This window comes from Saccopteryx bilineata, chromosome 2, assembly GCF_036850765.1.
Source record: "Saccopteryx bilineata isolate mSacBil1 chromosome 2, mSacBil1_pri_phased_curated, whole genome shotgun sequence".
Lineage (NCBI taxonomy): Eukaryota > Metazoa > Chordata > Mammalia > Chiroptera > Emballonuridae > Saccopteryx > Saccopteryx bilineata.
Genome location: NC_089491.1, coordinates 108,426,551 through 108,448,689, shown reverse-complemented (window position 1 = coordinate 108,448,689; position 22,139 = coordinate 108,426,551). Strand labels below are relative to the sequence as shown.

The 22,139-nt window shown below is 38.4% G+C and overlaps 1 protein-coding gene across 10 annotated transcripts in view; it reads right to left on the bottom strand.

Annotated features, from left to right (window-relative positions):
• Positions 1-21,814, bottom strand: part of PPP1R12A (protein phosphatase 1 regulatory subunit 12A) — a 159,152-nt gene extending 137,338 nt beyond the window's left edge. For 2 of the 10 annotated variants that reach the window (XM_066257588.1, XM_066257593.1), the window contains exon 1: positions 21,257-21,812. In XM_066257588.1, coding sequence (XP_066113685.1) covers positions 21,257-21,493 — 237 coding nt within the window. In that variant the 5' untranslated portion in view covers positions 21,494-21,812. Of the gene's footprint in view, positions 1-21,256 lie in introns of all 10 variants that reach the window. The other 8 variants (XM_066257591.1, XM_066257596.1, XM_066257590.1 and 5 more) reach the window with 7 other exon arrangements.
• Positions 21,815-22,139: the final 325 nt, after the last annotated feature.

Sequence of the window (22,139 nt, the reverse complement as noted above, 5' to 3'; positions counted from 1 at the left end):
AAGATCACTACTTTAGTCTTCCCTATGGGTTGACACTGAGTGATTAATCAGTAGGATGACGTGTATACAGTAGTTCATCTGTGCCACATTTTTGTCATGTTAACATCAAAGATCTAACAAGAGCCTGTCCAACTGTTTTACTAAAAATCAAGCTATACTCAGTTTACAACATTTACAACATTTTCCTCATTTATTTATTTTTATTTTTTATTTAGTGAGCGAAGGGGAGGCAGAGACAGACTCCCGCATGCACCCTGACCAGGATCCACCCAGCAAGCCCACTAGGGGGGATGCTGTGCCAGTCTGGGGCACTGCTCCGTTGTTTAGCAATCGAGTTCTTAGCACCATGAAGTCATCCTTAACACCAGGGGCCAACTCGCTCCAATTATGCCAAGGCTGCAGGAGTTGAAGAAAGAGAGAGAGAGAGAGAGAAGTAGATGAGCGCTTTTCCTTTGTGTCCTGACTGGGAATGGAACTGGGGACATCCACAGGCCAGGCCGATGATCTACCACTGAGCTAACCAGCCAGGGTAAACGTCCCTCATTTAAATACACCAATCTTGTAAAAAAAAGAAAAGGAAGTAAGGATAGATCAACATAACCTTTTTTCTGAAACCTCAAACTGGCATCTAGTGATCCAGACATTATCTTCCAAAACTACCTGTTTTAGAATGTATTTAGAATAATAATGAATGTATTTTTGCCCTTTAGAATAGAAGACCATTTTAAACAAATGTTCATGTAAATTAATTGCCTTGCTGCTAGTTACTTTCTTTTCTTGCTCCAGTTTACAATTCTTAAAAGCCCTTTTTTCATTATATTTGAAAATATTTTCACAAAATTCATGTAACTCTGAACTTCAACATTTTAAAATCTATTCTTAGAGTTTTGTGGACTTTTTTTCCAATTCATTCTTAAAACAGAGATTCATTATTAAATGCTTTTTATAATCGTATAAAACAGAGCAAAAGAGTTCACTGTATTTAAACACAATTGCTTTTCTAGATCTTTCCTCTACCTGTCTTACACTGGAATTGTTTAAAATTCTGAAATCTACACTATGTCTATTAAAATCCCTTTATCCCTCAAAAACTAGTTGCCTTTTGAGGAATCATGCTTATATGTAGTCCACTTGTCAAAAGCCTCAAAATGCATCTTACAAAACTTCTAATTCATTTTCTTCCTTGTTTTAAACTCTCTCCCAAGGTGTCCATCACAGTGCCACACAGTCTTTCCTTCTGACATAAAAAGACAGTAACATAGAAGTGTTTAACCATCAATTCAATACTAGTTTCTTTGAGTGGCTAAAGACTAAAATTCATTAATTATGTTAATTTTTCTACATTTAATCCTTAACGGAGGCAGTCATTTAGGCATTATTCTCCATTTCAGATTCATCATCTTTTTTTCTGCTTGTTGTAAAAGATTCAAGTATAATTTAAAATTTGCTATATTTTCCTCCCAATAAAGCACTGATAATAATTAAGGTAATTTCCCCAAACTTTTTTTCCATATAAACAACTTCTGCCTCCAAATGGAATCATTCCACACATGTTGCCTTGCAACTATCTTTTTGACACGTGGTTTTTGAAGAACAATTTATATACTGTCAGTCCATTTCACACATAAAACAAGCAAACACATTACCTTCCCCTCCCCACACCTCAACCTTAAGATTGGCTTTAAATGACAAGGGTAAGTTAAAAAAGGAAAAAGATACCACGTTAATTTTGATTTAAAGTTTAAGATATATAACCACTTGTTTTATTTAATTTGAAACAAGTCGAATTCTGCTTGCTGACAGTCAAGATAACCCACAGTCTTTTTGTACAACTGCTACTTTCCTCATTAACTTTGCAACTTTAAAAGACTAAAATTTCAACAGTCACAAATACAAGTACTCAAAGCAACTACTCAACTACTCAAATATTTCAAGCAAGAAAAATTATTAAAATATATTAAGTAAAACAAAAAATATATCAAGGTGTAAGTTTCTTAGTTATAACATTTTATCTTTATTTTCACCTGAAAACACTATTCATTAAATTTAGAAACCAAGGGAAGTTACAGATTATTGAATAAATTCTTTAACTATTTTATTCTTAGCAAAATCCAACATGCTATGAGAAAATGTACTCTCACCTCTTATTTTAACCTCTGACCTTATTTTCACAGTGCACTACTTCAGGCAATAAAGTCATTTAGACTGTTCCTGCCACTCCTTTATTACTCTCCAACAGGTCTGCACCCCACCACTCCCATACCTCTTAATCGCGTACTCTGCCCTTCCTACTATATCAGAAACGTCAACTTGGTCCTAGTTAGGGGTCTTAATTTTTCTAAACTGAAAAGTACAGGAAAACAAAATTTTGCATGTATTTTTCGACAGTTCACCAAACCCTAAACACATCTATCAATTTTCTGTGGTTTTCCTGTAGCCTCATAAATTGTTTTTTGCATTTGGTAGTCACACTTTCAGATAACCAGAAATATCCAACAAGCTAAGTACAAGACAAAACAAAGCAAAACAAAAAACCATCTCCAAACAAGATTTTGACATATTATTTATAGTTAGGCCACCCCTCCTCCATGCTAGTTCAACAACCTATATATCCTTCAGCATACATTTCACACTTGATTATAATTTCTTGTTTACTGCCTATCTTTCCCAATATCATTCAAATATACCCTGTCCCTGACCTATAGAGTAAGCACACTAAGTATTTATTAAGGGATTGCATGCTGTGAAAAACACCTTCATTCACCCAGCTGTCCAAACCAGAAACCAAATCCACACACCTCTATTCCCTCAAGCCAATCCATTACCAATTCCTACTATTTCTTGAATATGTTGAGTCCATCTGTTATTGTTTTATTCCACTGACATTAAGCTAGTTCATTTTCCTTATAGTACTCAACTTCTTAAACTAGTCTCCCTGCCTCAGTCTTGTCCTTTTTTCCCTGCATTCTCCACACAGCAGTCCAGGTGAGTTTTCTTAAAGAGAAAATTTGCTTGTTCCTTTAACCTGATTAAAATCCTTCAATACTTCTGTTCACTTCTGGCTTTTTGCATAAGTTATTCCCTTTTTCTGAAATAGTTTCCCATACCCTTCTCTCGTTCACAACCTGGACTAACTTTTCCTGATCACTCCAGGAAGAATTTCCCCCTCCTCAAATTTATGTGAGATGTGCCTTTATAAATTTCCATAGCACTCTGTATTACCACCATTAAATATCATTACACATAACTGATATAAATGTAGAAATGCTTGTGTATCTATCTATATATCCAAGTGCATTACAAGCTGTGTTAGGTCAGGAATAATGTATTCTTTGTCATCATAACTACAGTGATAAACACTAATCTTATGCTGGGATTGGGGGGGTGGGCAGAATAAAATTATAGCCTCTGCCAGTGCCTCAATTTTTAGTGGTGAACACTCATCAATACATAAACAATTTCATTCTTTAATTAATTTAACAGCCCTGGCTGGGTAGTTCAAAAAGTTGAAGTGCTATCCTGATACACCAAAGTTGCAGGTTGGATTGATCTCTGGTCAGGGCACGTACAATAAACCACCAATGAAAAAAAAAAACAAAAACAACCAATGAGTCCATGGATAGAAGTAGAACAACAAATCAATGTTTCTCTCTTTCACGTCTTTCTCTCTCTAAAAGCACACACACAAAAAAATATAACAGCTTACTGACATATAATTAATGCATCACACAATAACTGATTTAAATGTACAGTTAAGAGAGTTTTCATATATCCAGAGTTGTACAATTGCTATAATCAATTTTAGAACATTGTTATCACCCTAAAATGGAATGTTATACCCAACAGAAGTCACTACCCACTTTCCCTCAAGACCTCCACCCTTTGGCAACCATTAATCTCCTGAACATTTCATATAAATTGAAATCATATAATACAGTATGTGGTCTTTTGTGACTGGTCTCCTTCAGTTAGCATAATGTCTTCAAGATTCATCTATGCTGTAGCAAGTCAAGTATCAGTACTTTGTTTCTTTCTATTGTACAATAATATTCCGCTGATTCCAGTAACAAAATACACATTTTATTTATCTATTCATCAGCTGATAGACACCTGTGGTGTTTCCACTTTCTGGCTATTATGAACAATGCTGTTATAAACATTAATGTACATGTTTTGTGTAGACATCCTTTTTTAATTCTCACAGATCTATTTTTTAGTCTCATAGGAGTAGAATTGCTGGGGTATACGGTAACTATTTTAACCTTTTGAGGAACTGTAAGACTGTTTTGAAAGTAGATGCACCATTTTATATTAATTACCATCAGTAGTGTATGAAAGTTTAATTTTCCAATACCCTACTCAATACTTGGTATTACCTATAGTTTTTATTATAGCCTTCCTGGTGGTTATGGAGTAGTAACTCATTATGATTTTGATTTGCACTTCCCTGATGGCTAAGTAATTTCATTTAACTGTGAATTCCATGAGGATCGGGTTACTATCTGTTTTGCTTTAAAATATATCCCCCCCAGCACTTAATAGTGTATGGCACAGAGTAGGACTTTAATTCTGTTAAATAAATATTTTGGTGTGGTGAACACAAAATACAAAATACAAATGATGTATTATAGAATTGTACACCTGAAACCTGCATAATTGTATCAATGTTACCCCAATAAATTCAATAAAAATTTAAAAACTGAAATAAGAAATATTTAAAAGCTAATATGAATTTGGGAGTATTTTTTATTTTTTAATATTTATTTTCTTGATTTTAGAGAGAGAAGGGAGAAAGAGACAGGAACATCAATCTGTTCCTGTAATGTGCCCTGACCCGGGATCAAACTGGTAACCTCTGCTCTTTAACCAACTGAGCTATCCAGCCAGGGCTGAATTTGGGAATATTTCTTCTGTAGCAGTTCATGTAATAGTTACTGACTGTACATAGGAAGTAAAGGAGAAAACAGAAGACCCTGAGATTTTAGTTTAGTAAAAGGAAGAATAAATGATGATGTAAAAAATAAGAAGTGGATTACATAGGAACGAGAACAGATTACATAAAAACTGTAGAAACTGTAAGAATGAATAATATGGAAAAAGTAGACATGTAACAACCCTGAAACATTCTTTAAGAAAGAAATAGATCAGGCCCTTGCCAGTCGGCTCAGCGGTAGAGTCTGTTCGGTGTGTGGAAGTCTCGGGTTTGATTCCTGGCCAGGGCACACAGGAGAAGCGCCCATCTGCTTCTCCACCCTTCCCCCTCTCCTTTCTCTCTATTTCTCTCTTCCCCTCCTGCAGCCAAGGCTCCACTGGAGCAAAGTTGGCCAGGGCACTGAGGAGGGCTCCATGGCCTCTGCCTCAGGTGCTAGAATGGCTCTGATCACAACAGAGCAGCACCCCAGATGGGCAGAGCAACGCTCCCTAGTGGGCAAGCCAGGTGGATCCCACTCGGGCGCATGCAGGAGTCTGTCTGCCTCCCTGCTTCTCACTTCAGAAGTAAAAAAGAAAGAAAAGAAAAGAAAAGAAAGAAATAGGTTAAAAAAATGAACAGATGCATTCAGAGGACAAACAAGGAAGGAATGGGGCTCAAAACATCTGTTAAATTACCTGTAATTTAAACATAACTTTCTCAGGGATGTTTTCCCTAACAGTCTAGGTTAAACCTCCTAATAAAAACTTCATCTCACCCTTTACTTCTATTGTAACTTATTAAACTAGAAATTATTTGTTTACACTGCCATTTCTATAAGACTGTACACCACATGTAGGCAGGGATCACTGTGTTTAGAGATTAGTACAGTGCCAGGCATACTATAAATAATAATTTATCTATTTGTTGAATGAATGAGTGAATAACTAACTTAACAGCATCATAATCTGTAAAATACAAACACTATATTAAAAACTTATTTATATATCAAAAATTTTATTAACATAGATGGACTAACAAAGTAATAAAACAGATTTTTCTATGGGTGACGTAATGAAGAAAGATGTTATCATCACATTATGAATGAAACAGGTATGTGTCAGCAGGACTACATCTGAAGTTAATCTTCTACACTAGATATACTAGAGACTTTACTAATAATGTATTTTACACAAATAAACATTATAACAGTATTGTATTTTGAGCAAACAGACATATATAATTGCCAGTAAAATTTCTGAGAAACAATCCTAGCAATACAATGTCAAAAAGGAGAAAAGATGTACATCAGCAATTTTCAACCCTTTTCATGTCATGGTGTACATAAATTAATTACTAAAATTCTGTTGCACACCAAAAAACATATTTTTTGCTGATCTGCCAAAATAACCAAAAACAGAAACAAAAAACTGGCATAATTTTGATTCATTTGTACCAGACAGCTATTGTTGCATTGGGTGTTATCATTCTTTTTGACAGTCTTAAGAGAAAAAAGGTCAGTGTCTCTGACTAGCTAGGTATTGTATGTTTTAAAAATTCTTGTGGCACACCATTTGAAAATGCTGGTGTACATAGTATAATATTCATCATATAAAAAAATTGGAAATATACTAAATATGTATTCATCATCAGATGACTAAGAAAATAAATTTTGGGATATACATGTATACGCACACACATATATACACAGTGGAATCAATATTCATTAACAGAAATATTTCTAAAAATGTATAATATAAAAAGCAAGTTATAAACAAGAAAATTAAATAATTATAGAAAATTTTATTAGATAGAGAAAGGTAAAATAAGTTTACCAAAGTTTTAAATGGGACTAACCTCCATGCCTGAAACTTTGGATAGCACTAAATTTATTTATTTATATTTCTTGATGCTTTAATTACTTAATTATTTTTCTTAATTTTTTTAGATAAAATACATATAGAATTGTGAACAACTTGAAAATAAATCATGCTTAAAAATAAAACAAATATGGGCCTAAGCAGGCAGTGGCTCAGTGGATAGTGAGTGGGACTGGGATGCAGAGGACCCAGGTTTAAAACCCTGAGGTCGCTAGGTTCAGCGCGGGTTCACCGGCTTGAGCAGGGGGTTGCTGGCCTGTGCGGGATCACAGACATAACCCCATGGTCGCTGGTTGAGCTGAAAGGTTGCTGGGTTTGAAGCCCAAGGTCACTGGCTTGAGCAAGAGGTTACTCACTCTGCTGTAGCCCCCTCCCCCCCCCCCCCATCAAGGCACAAATGAGAAAGCAATCAATGAACAACTAAGGTGCTGCAACAAAGAATTGGTGCTTCTCATCTCCCTTCCTGTCTGTCCCTCTCAGTCTCTGTCAAAAATAAATAAATAAATAAATAATAAAATGAATATGAGAAAGACAAAAAGTAGATGGTATTGAAGATGTAATAATTACTTAAGGCCGTTCATGTACAACACAGACAAATAAAAACAGATAAGAAATGTAAAGGCATTTTACTGTAAAAAATTATGATTGGAAGAGTTAAGTAGCGATAGATATTATGAAAGTTTAAAAAAACCTTGATGAGGCAAAGATTTATGCAGATTATTTCATGTACTTGGAAAGGATATAGAAATTGCTGAACAAGTCATCTGTTCAAATCTTTTTAAGAAAACCTGTACAATTAAAATATCTCTGAGAAAACAAGCTCTTAATAAAAATACAGTGTCATTATCTGGCAAAAGCAGCATTAAATTCATCTATGGAAAACACAAACATCTACAAAAAAGACCATGTTCAAATGACAAGCTACAACCCTGAATTGTTTCATGCAGAATTTAGAAAACAAATGAAGAGTACACTAGATTAATCATAAAGAAACTTTGAAACATACTCAAGGTCAAACAACATGAAAAGAATTAACTATGTAAAATCCAAGATGGCCTTTTTATGATCATGCTCCAATTAAGAATAAGCTGCACCTGACTGGGATCCACCTGGCATGCTTACCAGGGGGGAATGCTCTGCCCATCTGGGGTGTTGCTCTGTTGCAACCGGAGCCATTCTAGAGACTGGGGCAGAGGCCATGGGGCCATCCTTAGTGCCCGGGGTGGCTTTGCTCTGGTGGAGCTTTGGCTGCGGGGCGGGAGGAGAGAGATGAAGAGGAAGGAGAGGGGGAGGGGTGGAGAGGTAGATGGGCGCTTCTCCTGTGTGCTCTGGCCAGGAATCGAACCTGGGAATTCTGCACACCAGGCCAATGACTCCGACGGGTCTACCATATCATGCTTTTTACTTAAAAAAAAAAAAATTTACATTTCTTTTGAATGCTGATGAACAGGAGACACCAAATCTTTTTCGCCTGCAAACTACTACCTTCTGTATTAGATCTAGCTAATAACACTGTTTTGCCTTTTTCCAAATAGCTCCAGATATATGGAAAAGATTTATATAGGTGGATGGGGATCCTCAAACCCCTCAGCAAGATCTTCTGAGAATGGCTTTTAAGATACCTAGAGGCAGAAAAAGCCCAATAGAGATCAGGGGAACTACCAGCTTTTAGGATACACCCTTAAAGGCTCCAACGCCCCAAAGGGGTCTCATAGGATGCCATCTGGATCCTGCTTCAATAGTGGAAAGGAAGGTCATTGAGCTATAAAGCCTGCCAGGCTTACACGCCTCTGCTGTGAGGAAACAGGGACACTGGAAGGTGGGCTTCCCCCTCGCTCCTCTAAGGGAGGGTTCAGTCTCTTCCAGCCCTGCTCCAGCCACCTATGACCGAACCTTGCCCAGAAAGCTGGGGTTTGCCACTGAAGGCTGAAGGTGCCCAGGGCCGTCGGCCCCATCTACGACACTGTGAACTAGCCTAGGGTATTTCTTCCAAGAAGCAGGTAAACTGATCTCATTTGCACAAGGGCCACTTAACTATGTTTTGCCTGAATAGTCAGGTTTTTTATTCTTCCCTCAAAGATCTCTGTTATGGGTGTTGATAGTCCTATTTTCTGCTGCTTTGCTTAATATATAGTGTTTCCTTTATCCCTCCTACCTCAATGCCCCACTCATATTTCAGGCTGGGACCTACTCCTAATTTAGAGCTCTTTTTTCTCCTTTTGCCAACTTGTATTATGAATTTACCTTTGCCACCCAGCTTAGTGTATCCCAGGTTTCTCTTTACCATGCCACAGTCACAGAGCTCCAGGGAAAAGCAATCTGTCTCAACTCTCCAGGCAGAGGAGAACAGAAGCTCCATCTCCACGCATGCTGCAAATGGCTTTTTCCAGTCCACCTGAATCATTACCAGCTAGAAGCAGCAGTCATTGGGACTTGGACATGAGCTGCAAAGTATAGAATGGTGACAACAATTCCAGTGCCATGCGGACTTTTCCTGTGGGGAACTTTCCTGGACTCCTGCTCCCTGTGACAGCTCCTAACAGACTGAACTGTGTGTGGTTGGGTTACATTTTTCAGGGATTTGGCATGGTGATGAGGCCAACTTGGACTTGGTGAACATGTTAAGGACACTACTCTTTTATGGATTCTTGCTGTATTGGCCAAGAGTTTGCTTAAAGGCTTTTAATCACTGTAAAAAAAAAAATAGAGGACTGGATGAAGTAGATGGGGCACATATACACCATGGTATACTATTCAGCCAGGAGAAATGATGACATCGGATCACTTACAGCGGAATGGTGGAGTCTTGGTAGCATTGTGCAGGGTGAAATAAGCGAATCAGAAAAAAACAGGAATTGCAGGATTCCATTCATTGGTGAGACATAAAAGCGAGACTAAGAGGCATGGACAAGAGGATGGTGGTTACGGGGGGGGGGGGGGGAGGGAAGGAGGGAGAGGGGGAGGGGGAGGGGTACAGAGAGAACTGGATGGAGGGTGGCGGAGGACGATCTCTCTTCGGGTGATGGGTATGCAACAGAACTAAATGTCAAGATAACCTGGAAATGTTTTCTTTGAATGTATGTACCCTGATTTATTGATGTCACCCCATTAAAATAAAACCTTATTTATAAAAAAAAAAGAAAAAGAAATAAATGGTGTTTTCAAATTAAAAAACAAACAAACAAAAAAAAAAAAAAAAAAAAGAATAAGCTTTATAGAAAACATCATCTAATCACGGCAGTATATACTAACCATGATTACCCATGATCTACCTAACCACCAGACCTGTTTCCAAATGACTATTATTTTCAAAATTAAACAAGTCTCCTGAAAAAATTAAACAAATAAACATAAAACCTCAACACTGAAAATATTTAAAAGAATGCCCTGGAACTGAAGCTCAACTAGAAGATTTCCAGAAAAGTTCCAAGCAAAAGTATAAATACTGAAATAAGTTTATAACTGTGTAAAATAATTCTGAAACAATATACTTTAGTATGCTTAATACAAAGAAAGGATAATTGGTGTGTATGTGTGTGTGTGTGTGTGTATTTGTGTGTTTTAACAGTTTAATATAAGAAAATATTATATTTTCCCACATGGTTAACTTCTAAGAGGTTCTCAATTCATATCTCATAAAATTTCTCTTTTGCCCTATGCAAGTATTCATGAAAATGACACAACTTTCTACAGCCTTAGATTTCTTTTGTTAAAGAACATGTTTAAAAAAAATGTAATCTCATATAAGTTAATAATCATGTAAAAGTAATGCTTTTTATTCAGTGAAGCGCTCCCTGCAGAATATCTCACTCAGTGCATATAATGCATTTAAATAGATTATTAAAAAGGTGGCAGCTGAGGAATGCTTCATTTCTTTCCATGGTTTCTACTGAGTGTCATTTCAGAAATGCCTACATGACACATGACAATGTGGAATGTCTCCACCCATGAAAGGACATTCAAGTCAAACAAGCACACTTAGGGCAGTAACACAGAGCTCATATTTGTCTTTTTATGGTTAGCCAGCATAACAATGAAAAGATAAACAACCAAAATACTAATAAGGTCAGAAAATACTGATATACAGGGACCTATAGTAAAAATGTTATTGAGAAAAAAAGTATGGTTAAAATTGTTAGAAAACATAAGTTAGCTTCAAATGTCAGTATGCTAGGGATTCCTTTTCTAAACAAATACCCAATGATTTGTTTAAAGAAATTCATTTTTAAAATGTTACATAAACTGGGCAAAATTCTACTTGTATTGGCAATCAGGAATATATTCTCTTTCAAAAATAAATCCAAAATCCTGACAAATTTTGACTGTAATAACAGATACCTTTACAAGTATTATAAAGGTTATTGGTATATATTTTTTTTATCAGAACATTTTTAATGTTAGCTGTCATCATTTTGTTGTCTACGAACTCAGCTCATTGGCAGATTAGTTGACATTTTGTTTAAATGTTTTAAACCAACAAAAATTTACTGTGCACCTACAAAAAACATGCAGTCACCAAGGGAATTTATAGAAAAATGAAACAAAGTCCCTACTTGAAAAAATTCACTACTTTATCAGGAGATAAGATACACTAAGTATAGTAGTTAGTGTATAAGTGCCAAATTTAGGGTTTAAATAGTAAGTTAGAGAATCACTGTGCGCCCATTGGTTAAGCAAGTCCATTCTTTGTGCTTTGAGCTGTGCCTTAATATAAATAAGCTGGGAAGTATATTCCAGAGAAAAATTACATGTATAAAAGCTTATGGAAGTATAAATATAAAACCAGTCATTCCTGGCCCTGGCTGGTTGGCTCAGTGGTAGAGCTCCAGCCTGGCGTGTGGAAGTCTCAGGTTCAATTCCCAGCCAGAGCACACAGCAGAAGTGCCCATCTGCTTCTCCACCCTTCCCCCTCTCCCTTTTCTCTATCTCTCTCTTCCCCTCCAACAGCCAAGGCTCCATTGGAGCAAAGCTGGCCTCCGCCTCAGGCGCAAAAATGGCTCTGGTTGCAACAGAGCAATGTCCCAGATGGGCAGAGCATAACCCCCTAGTGGGCTTGCAGGTGGATTCTATTGGGGGCGCATGCTGGAGTATGTCTCTTTGCCTCTTGGCTTCTCACTTCAGAAAAATACAAAATAAATAAATAAACAAATAAATAATAAAACCAGTTGTTCCTAAAGAAAGCTTTCACCAACCTCCTGAATCTCATCAGGCAAACTGTAATTTCTGCTCCTTATTGGGTGATCAGTGCCAAGTGCTTGCACCCTGATGACCTAGCCTGTCACACCACCTGCACTCTGATATCCTACCAAAAGAACATAAGGAATAGTTATGAAATCTGTTCACCCTCAACTACTCTTTCTACTTATACAAAAGAGCATCAAGAATATGCTATCAGTATTTCAATACTTTTCGATTAATATAAGACCCGCACTGTCCTTTATTTTAACATACTATATTCTTTTGTTGTTAAAATATTATTTTTCTTTATGAAATGATGTTAGAAGGTGATCAGATTGTTGGTTTTAATTCCCAAACATGGCAAAATAAAAATTAGACTATCTTCTCTTAGTCATCAAAAAATTAAAAAGCAAGTTATTGGTTTACAAAATACAAAAGTCTGAGAATCGATTTGATGGGCAACAAGCAAATCACATTTCAAATAGTGCTCTCACATTTAAGTAAAAAGGAAAAAATATTCTATTGCTTTTTCCAAATTAAGATCTGAAATATAATTTGACTAAAGTTTGCAAAGTAATTTAATGAATAGAATATCCTTTTAACCTGGCTACTCCTAATAATAAAGGCTTCCAATTAAAATCAAACCTGATTAACATATGAAAGTTTGATTTACTAACTAAGGAGTTAATTCAAGTAACTTTATTAGCTTTTCATGTGTCTCAAGTCCTATTTATAAATATCAATAATCATTGCACAGAAAGTAAATTGCAGGTTAAGTTGAATGGTAGTGACAAACTAGAGGTTATTTTTCTTTCTTTCTTACTATCAGTGATAGGAGTTTACCTAAAAGTTATCTCTTGAGCCCTGGCCGGTTGGCTCAGCGGTAGAGCGTCGGCCTAGCGTGCGGAGGACCTGGGTTCGATTCCCGGCCAGGGCACACAGGAGAAGCGCCCATTTGCTTCTCCACCCCTCTGCCGTGCTTTCCTCTCTGTCTCTCTCTTCCCCTCCCGCAGCCAAGGCTCCATTGGAGCAAAGATGGCCCGGGCGCTGGGGATGGCTCTGTGGCCTCTGCCTCAGGCGCTAGAGTGGCTCTGGTCGCAACATGGCGACGCCCAGGATGGGCAGAGCATCGCCCCCTGGTGGGCAGAGCGTCGCCCCCTGGTGGGCATGCCGGGTGGATCCCGGTCGGGCGCATGCGGGAGTCTGTCTGACTGTCTCTCCCTGTTTCCAGCTTCAGAAAAATGACAAAAAAATAAAATAAAAAATAAAAAAAGTTATCTCTTTTCATTAACTAAGAATATGTGTATATTCACCACTTTTAATATGTAAAAATGCCTAAGCAATAATGCAAATTATGACAATAAAAACATAAAGATCTTTAAGGATTAAACTCTATGTCTTATAAAAAATAGAGTTTTTGTTGCTATTTTAACTTCCTTTGAAAGGTCCCAAAGCACTTGATCAAATATTCTGCATAGAATGGCTAGTTAAACACAATATTGGCAGTCTTTAATTTTTAGGACTCTGAGATTAATTTAGGTATAATACCACTGCATTTAAACTACCATAGGAAGTTCTTAAAAGTGTTGGCTAGGTAAAACAAAAGTGATGAAGAAAAAGTTATTTGCCTGACCAGGCGGTGGTGCTGTGAATAGAGCATCGGACTGGGATGTGGAGTACTCAGGTTTGAGACTCCAAGGTCGCCAGCTTGAGTGCGGGCTCATCTGCTTTGAGCAAGGCTCATCAGCTTGAGCCCAAGGTCGCTGGCTTGAGCAAGGGGTCACTCGGTCTGCTGTAGCGCTCCCCCCACCCCCACCGTTAAGGCACATATGAGAAATCAATCGATGAACAACTAAGGAACCGCAACAAAGAACTGATGTTTCTCATCTCTCTCCCTGCCTGTCTGTCCCTATTTGTCCCTCTCTGACTCTCCCTGTCTCTGCCACTAAAAAAAAAAAAAAAATTATTTGATTCTCTGCTGACTAATGGGGGAAACTTCCAACTACTAATCATCAAATATAATGACTGGAAGACTTAAAAAATATGTATTTTCTTTTTCAGACTTAAAAGCCATCTAGAATGAGGTATCACCTCACACCTGTCAGAATGGCTACTTAACAAATAATGTTGGGCAGACTGGTGCAGCCACTATGGAAAAGTATGGGTTTACTCAGAAAATTAAAAATGAAACTGCCTTTTGATCCAACAACCCCACTTCTGGGAATACATCCAAAGAAACCCCAAACACCAATTCGAAAGAAATACATGCATATCTATGTTCACTGCACCATTACAGTATTTATAATAGCCAAGATCTGGAAAGAGCCCAAGTGCCCAATGGTAGATGAGAGGAGGAAAAAAAGCTCTGGTACTTTTACACAATGGAATACTACTTGGCTGTAAAAAAGAAGGAAATCTTACCTTTTGCGACAGCCATGGATGTACCTGGAGATTATGCTACGTGAAATAAGCCAGTCAGAGAAAGACAAACACCATATGATCTCACTTACATGCGGAACCTAATGAAAATAAACTGACGAACAAAACATGGACAAATGGAACAGTTTGACAGCTGTCAGAGGGGAGGGGATATGGTAAACTGAATGAAATAAGGTAAAGAGATTGAGCAAAATCCCCCAACATATACATACATACATACATATACGTATGTATACATAAAAAAACACATAGAGAACACTGGGTAAAAGCCAGAGGAAAAGAGGAGTGCGAAGTAGGTGGAGGTGTGTAAAAAAGGGGAAAATGGGGACAGAGAGAGACTTTGCTTGGGGCAATGGGCACAAAGTGCAGTGTGTAGATGATGCTTTATTAGGCTGAACACTTGAAACCTGCACCCCAATAAATTCAATTAAAAAAAAAAAAAGAAGAGCCTCACTAAGTGGTGTCACAGTAGATAGAGCCTGGGATAATGAGGACCCAGGTTCGAAACACTGAGGTCGCTGTCTTGAGCACAGGCTCACCAGCTTGGGGGGGGGGGGAGTCAGAGGGGTTGCTGGCTTGAGCCCAAAGTCACTATCTTAAGCAAGAGGTCCCTGGTTCCGCTGGAGTGCCCCCCCCCAATCAAAGCATATATGAGAAGGCAATCAATGAACAAAGGTGCTGCAACTAAGAATTGATGCTTCTCATCTCTCTCCCTTCCTGTTTGTCTGTCTGTGCATTTCTCTCTCTCTCTCTAAAAAAACAAAAACAAAACAAAACAAAAAATATATCTAGCATAGTGTTAAGTTTTGGCTTTTGTAACCAGACAGACCTGTTAGATCCAAGCTATGCTGTTTATTACCCTAGTAAGCTTGATCAAGAAAAACGGAACATTCTGAGAATTAAATGAGATACTGGTTGCAAATGTACCTACCATAGTGTTTCACAAATAAAAAATCCCCAGTAAATGTTCACCAGCCATTTCCATTCCTCAATAAAACACTGTGATAAATCACGGCTACACATATTTAACTTCAAATTAGAATAAACACAAAGATGACTGTTGGAGGTTTTCAACCTTTCAAAGATGTATACCGAAATGGCAATACTCCAACTTTTCAACATAATTGTTGAACCTCACAAACTTTCAAAAGAAAGGTGGGGGTAAATGGCAAATTTTTGCAGGCAGAGATGCAATAAAAATAGCAACTTTAGGAAGTATCAAGAAGTAACATGTTATAGCAGTAACAAAAACAATATTTTCTATCCCCTCCCTAAAGAGTTATATATTAAAAATCATCTAACCAGATTTTTTTTAAAGTACAGGTACTTTTCTTATTTGAACGGTGTTTTGTAAAATATGGTAAGAAATGCATGATGAAAAAAAATTCTCTATTCCATTTAGTGCTTCTTCTACCTGGCTATATTAGAAAATGCTCAGTCACCGCCTGCAATCACACTGTAGCTGAAGCACATGAAAGATGGTCTTGGTTGTGACACTTCAAAGTCAGACCACAAACTGTTGCCAGGAAGCACAAAGGCAGCAACTGCAGAGAAGGCATTGTAACAGCAACAGTGTGGGCACTGCTGCCCTACCAGCACACCCCATATATGGCTAGGGCTGTCCATTCAGTTGCAGGAAGTGAGGGGCCAGTATAAGGTTAGAAGTTTTGCTTGTTTGTTTAGGTGGGATTTTTTTTTAATGAATTTAGTATAATTTCAATAAAACAATGTTTAAGAGCCATCAGCTTTCTAACAAGAAAAGTATGTAGAGAAAAATAATTTAAACTGCACATACTTTTAAACACATATTTAACAATATTTATAAGTGATTCCACAGATTCTCCCAAGATTTTAACATTCCTCCAACAAAAAAAGGGATAAACAATTATAAACTCTATATTCAGTTTTAAATAGATGTCTCACATACACCAATTACACGATTGTCTAACAAGAGACTCAGCTGCTTCCAGTCTCTTTTCCTTCTGCTTGGAAAACACTTTAAGTAGCCCTATTAGAATACTTTTAAAAAGAGAGTTACATTTCAGATTACAGTTTAGTGAAAATGGATTGGCTGAGAAGATTAAGCGCTTAAGAAAAGATTGCACAAAAGTATTCCTGTTACTGACAAGACGGGAGTCACATATTATTACAAAGAAGCTTCAAATGGCTCCCTTAGAAGTTGATAAAATTTGTATTTTAAGGGCAAAGGGACTTAATACTAAACTTATCTGCAAGTCTGTATTGAAAAGTATAAATTCAGTATTTTAAAATTATAATCGTATAGAATACGAATCTAATTTTACTTTGTATTCCTCCACAGGACCTAGTTCAGACCCTTATAAAGAAAGCAGCAAATTAATGACTCAACTGAATATTTTTCTATCACTTAAACAAGATTTAAACAGGTTTTGAATTTTTTAATAGAAAGGGGTTAATATAAATTTTTTTTTAAATCTCAAGATAATAAAGAGATTTGTAGAAGATCCACAAGTTCTACTCAGTGCAAGAACAATACTCTAAGTATCTGAATATAAAGGTTTTAAAGATTAATCTCACAGCATACAAATAACTATAAAACTTCGTATCTATGATACGAGGCAAAGGATAGAATTCAATAAATCTTTAGTGAGCATCTATTATGTGTCAGGCTCTGGAAATACAAAACGTGGAAGATTGGGTCCGTAGAGCCATCCAGGAAAGACAAACTTACAAACACTATCCGGTAAGAAGTGTTTTAATAGCAACAGCGAGGCAAAATGTAAGGTACAGTGAGCACCCCACAGGAGTGTCTCTCTAGTGCCATATGATACTCTAGTGGTAGAAAAGGCATGACCATAAGCATGGAAATAGAAAATAAAGAGTAAAAGTTATAACACAATGAACATATATCATGTATAAGCTAAATAATGAAACACTTGAAATCTAAATTTATGAAGAGTGATACAAAGTGGTATCATTGAAAGATTAATCAGATAGCAATATGAATGCTCAATGGGACCAGGGAGAGGAGAAATGGAGAGAGCAATTAGATATTACTATACTCTGGGCATAAAAATAATAAAGGGATGAACTTAGGTCGACAGCGCGAGTGGCAAAGAAAATAACTGATGCAAAGGCGAGTGTGAAGAAGACCAATTGGATTTAATGTAGACAAGGGAATGAGGAAATAATTAAAATGTTTAAAGCTTGATCTAGAGATTAATGACATCGTTAATACAGAGGCATCGGTGAGAAAAGTAGACTTGGTGAAGAAAGATAAGTTTAATTTTAGGTTGAAGCGAAAAAAGTAGATTATAAAAGTGAATTACAAGTATGAAAATCCATCCATGTTTGAGTAATAAGATCCTTTGAAGAAATCACTAAAGTATATGTAAATACAGTACAGTAGTTGTTATTCTATGGCAAAAGAATGGACCTTTATTTACTGTATTACAACTTAAAGATATATTTTTAAATATAAATCACAATACATTAAATAACAAATATTTCATTTTAAATCAAAACTTCATCAGTAGAAAAATGGAACTGAGGAATTGGAGGAGCTCTGCAAAACTGTGAGTACTGGAAACTGAGAATCATTCGCACAGAGGAAGCAGACAGGATTTTTAAGGTAAAAAACAAAAGGCTAAACAAAATTATTGGAAGAAATCTCAGTCCTGCATTTTATTCACACCAATATTAGTAAGACTCAGCAATAAAGTATTCTATGGAAAACTCTATTATTAGTCTCCTAAAACCTTTATAAAGTAAACTGAAATATAGACTATATAAGTGTAAAACTCCCCCAGGTAGCTATAAAATCAGAGCTGATTATTGCCCACTGTAAAATCTATTCTAGTCCTTAGCTCTGGAAAAATAGATATTTGTATCATAATTGCAATGTGGGTTTCTAGCTATGGGGGAGTGGGGACACTATTCTAGAGACCAAGATAGGAAGTCTGACAATAAACTGTTTATTTCCCTATATGCATGACGGATTTCTATACAGAATAGTTGAAAACTGATTATCTTTTGTAACTTTTAAAAATTATTTATTTATTATTTTTTAGAGAGAAGAAGAGAGAGAGACAGTCTGTCCATCTGTTCATGTATGTGCCCTGACCGGGGATGGAACCCACAACCCTTGTGCATCACGACGATGCTCCAACCAACAGAGCTATTTGGCCAGAACTCTTCTGTAACTTCTAAGGAGATACATATAACCAATTAATAAAGGAATTTCTAAATGTAAGTAAAATATTAGATTAAGAAGTATATTAGATTAAGAACCGTATTTGTGTGGTGTCACATCCCTAAAACTTTCCTCCTGACAGTGAAACTTAGGACACTTGATCAGAACCAAATAAGTAAATGAATATCCCAAGACTAACCAGTGATTAATCTAGTAAAAAACATTTTAAGTATTTTATAATCTTTCAAGAGGCTAAATAAAAAAAAACTATTCAAGGACTATTAAAACAGTATGTCAACTTTAGGTTTTATAATTTAACTATTTAAAACAAACAGCATTCAAGAGATTCCATATACCTTAACATTTTCTTGACTTTCTTTTTCTTGCAATTCTTTGAAAAAAAGTTTTATTTATCACCTTTCAGTATCTGTTGTCCTGAATTTGCCCCAGGCAAACTCCTTGTGCTCACAATCAAAATGGGGAAAAAGTACAAGAGTTAATAAAGGAGAAATGAGAGTGGAGAAAGCATAATAAAAATTTTAATGCTTGATATTTTAAAGACTTTGGTTTCATTGATCTAAGAACTATGCAGATAAATCACCAAAAAATTTTATGCAAATTATTATGCATAAACTTGGAAACTTCTGCTGAAGAGCTTATACTATACTATACCTATATAATGCCATATACTATTCCTATATAATGCCAAAATAACCACTGAATTCAGTTATTCAGGAAGACCCTGGTATGTCCGCAACATGTCCAAATTGAGAGAAAATTAAAAAAAACTTTAAAGAGCCTGTTAAATGTTTTTTCTCTGCCTACCTAAGTCAATAATATTATTAGAAATTTTCCTCCACAAATTGGACTCCTATACAACAGTAATAACTTTACATTTCTATTTGACACTTTTAATAGAACATATTGATGTAAACCATTATCCAATTGTATCCTGACCTCAGGCATACAGTAACCGTCTTTCAGAATCAATTCCATATAAAAATGTGTTATTCGCACTTGAAAGAAATTTGAAAAGATTCATCTTATATAATTACATCATCGTTTTCAATGCCAAACTTATTTTCACTCTCAACACCATGTTTTTAAAATTTAGAGCTATGTTATGCCTTAAAATAAACCTCGGCCAAATAAAAACCTTCACCTACATCACAGACTCTGAATTAGTGCAACAGAGAAAGCTCTCAAGACCATGGTATATTTTCACTGGGCGCCACATTCTGAATTCCAGATTTGTCCCGCAATCTGTCAGTCATTTCAGTTCATCTAGTCAACTTTGTAAACAAAGGCTATAAGCCAAGTTTGATATGAAAATTCAATTAAAACTTAAAAGCGATTGTCATTGATTAAACAGGAAAAAATAAAAGGAAAAATGCCACTATATACCTCTTTTTTAAAAGGCGGCAAGGTGATATGCACAAATTATAAAGTCTTAACTTTCAACTTCCCAAACAAGTTTCTGTTACAGTATTAATCAAAATAAAGCGACAAACTTCTACATATAACCAAAGCAACTTTGAGATACTGTACAAGTCTTTACAATGTAAGGGGAGGCTTTGCTATAAAGTCGTTTTCCAAGTTGCCCACTAAGAAAATGGAAAGTGTCTATGTCTTGTCACCTATTACCATCACTAAAATTGCTTTTTATGCAGAACTCTCTGTGGTTGTGTTGCTTTTGGCCTGTTAAAGGCAAAGGAACATTATCTCTGGATTGCCAATAGTTTCTCCTTATTTGGCTAACATTGAGAGATCCCAATCAGACTACTATAAAACTTTAACATGCACAAAGCATCCATTTTGAGAAAAGTTTGTGACCAGCTTTCTTTTATCCCATCCCAGAAAGAAAAATCAGAGCCTGGTAAACTGGTTTTGAAAAGAGTGTCCCGTGTTTATTCTTCTCATTCTAACCCCAGCGCACACCCCAGGACCTGGGCTGAAGGATCTCTGACACTGCAGCAAACTCTTCATTCAAAACGTTCGGGTCCGGCGGCTGGCGAGCCCTTGCACACCCTTCCTTACCCCATCCCTCCCTTTCGGACGGTGCAGATCAGCTAATTACACCCCGTCTACCCCTCCCCAGTGACCCAGAGTAATAAAGGAGAAAACAGGAAATCGTCCGCTCAGGGCACTAGGGTGAGAGCTCTTGATTATACTATTACCATCATCAACATCATCACCATCATCGTTGGTAATCAAGTCCTCCCCACCACAACAAATCCAATGCCCCTATAGCCAGGGACGTCCAACTGCCCAAGTGTCCCCAGTGCCCCTTGTGGGTCGTTTTCGGTAGCATCCCCCGTCCTTGCAAGTCTATCACTGACGTCGGGGCCCAGGCACAGCCACACTACAACCCCGGGTCTCAACCCCGGGTCTCGACCCCAAGTCCCAAACACACGTTCACGTACGGCCTGGGGGCCCCAAGCCGACCACAGTCCATTTTCCCCTCCGCCCCGGAAATCGGCCGGTACCCAACTCCACCACCAACTGGTCTGAAGGGGGCCTCCAGCCCGGCGCCCTCCCTACACCCATTCTCCCTCCCTCCCTCCGTTCGTCCACCGCGGGCAGCCGCCCCCAGCCTCGGGCGGCCCGCAGCGCGCGGAGGCCCGGGCGGAGGCCAAGGGAGCCCCGCAGCTCAGGGCGCCGGGCGCAGGGCGCACAGACCTGATGCAGGGCGGTGAGTCCGTCCACATTGGCGTAATTGATGTCGGCGCCGCGGTGCAGCAGCTTGAGGACCTCATCCGTGTCGCCGCTGGAACAAGCAGCCAGGAAGACGGCGCCATCGTCGAACTTCACCTTGGTCTTCTGGCGCTTCACCACGGGAGGCTCGAGGTCCGTCTCGGAGCCGATCCAGCGCTTCAGCTGCTCGTTCCGCTTCTGCTTCGCGTCCGCCATCTTCATCCCCTCTCCTGCCGCCGGGTCTTCTTATCGCGCGGGGGGAAGGGGGAGGCGGAGAGGGAAAAGAGGGGAGGCAGGGGGTGTGTGACTGCTTCTGTGAGTGCGGGCCAGAGCAGGGCTGGGAGCCGGGAGGAGCCGCGGAGACTTCCAGTATCCCACAGAGCACTGGGGCGGCGCGCCCGGCCGAGCGGACCTCCCTTTCCACCACAGAAGCCCTCCCGCCCCCGGCCGGCCACCCGTCACCGGCCGCCAATCTAACGTAATTTCGCGAGATCCGGGCAGGGAGGCGCCCAGCGGCCAGGACGCATGCGCCGTCGGGCCGCGCCGCCTCAGGAAGAGCGCTCCCGCGAACTGCGGCGGGGGCGGCCAGGCCACCGGAGGGAAGCGGGTGTGGTCCAGGCCGCCGGGGCTGCTGGGGATGGGACCAACCTGGAAGGGCGGAGACAGGGGAGGAAGGTGGTTCTACCGGGCTGAGGTTCCTGTGGTTCCGGAGGCCGGCAGTCGGGCGGTACGGCGGCCGTACGGGGCAGTCTGGCTGCCAGGGCTGTCACGGCTCTGCCGAGTCGTCGGCTGCATTATTTGAATGGAATGGAGGATAGGTTGTGAATTAAGCGCTTGTGATTTCTCTTTCTGAGGAACTGGGATGAAT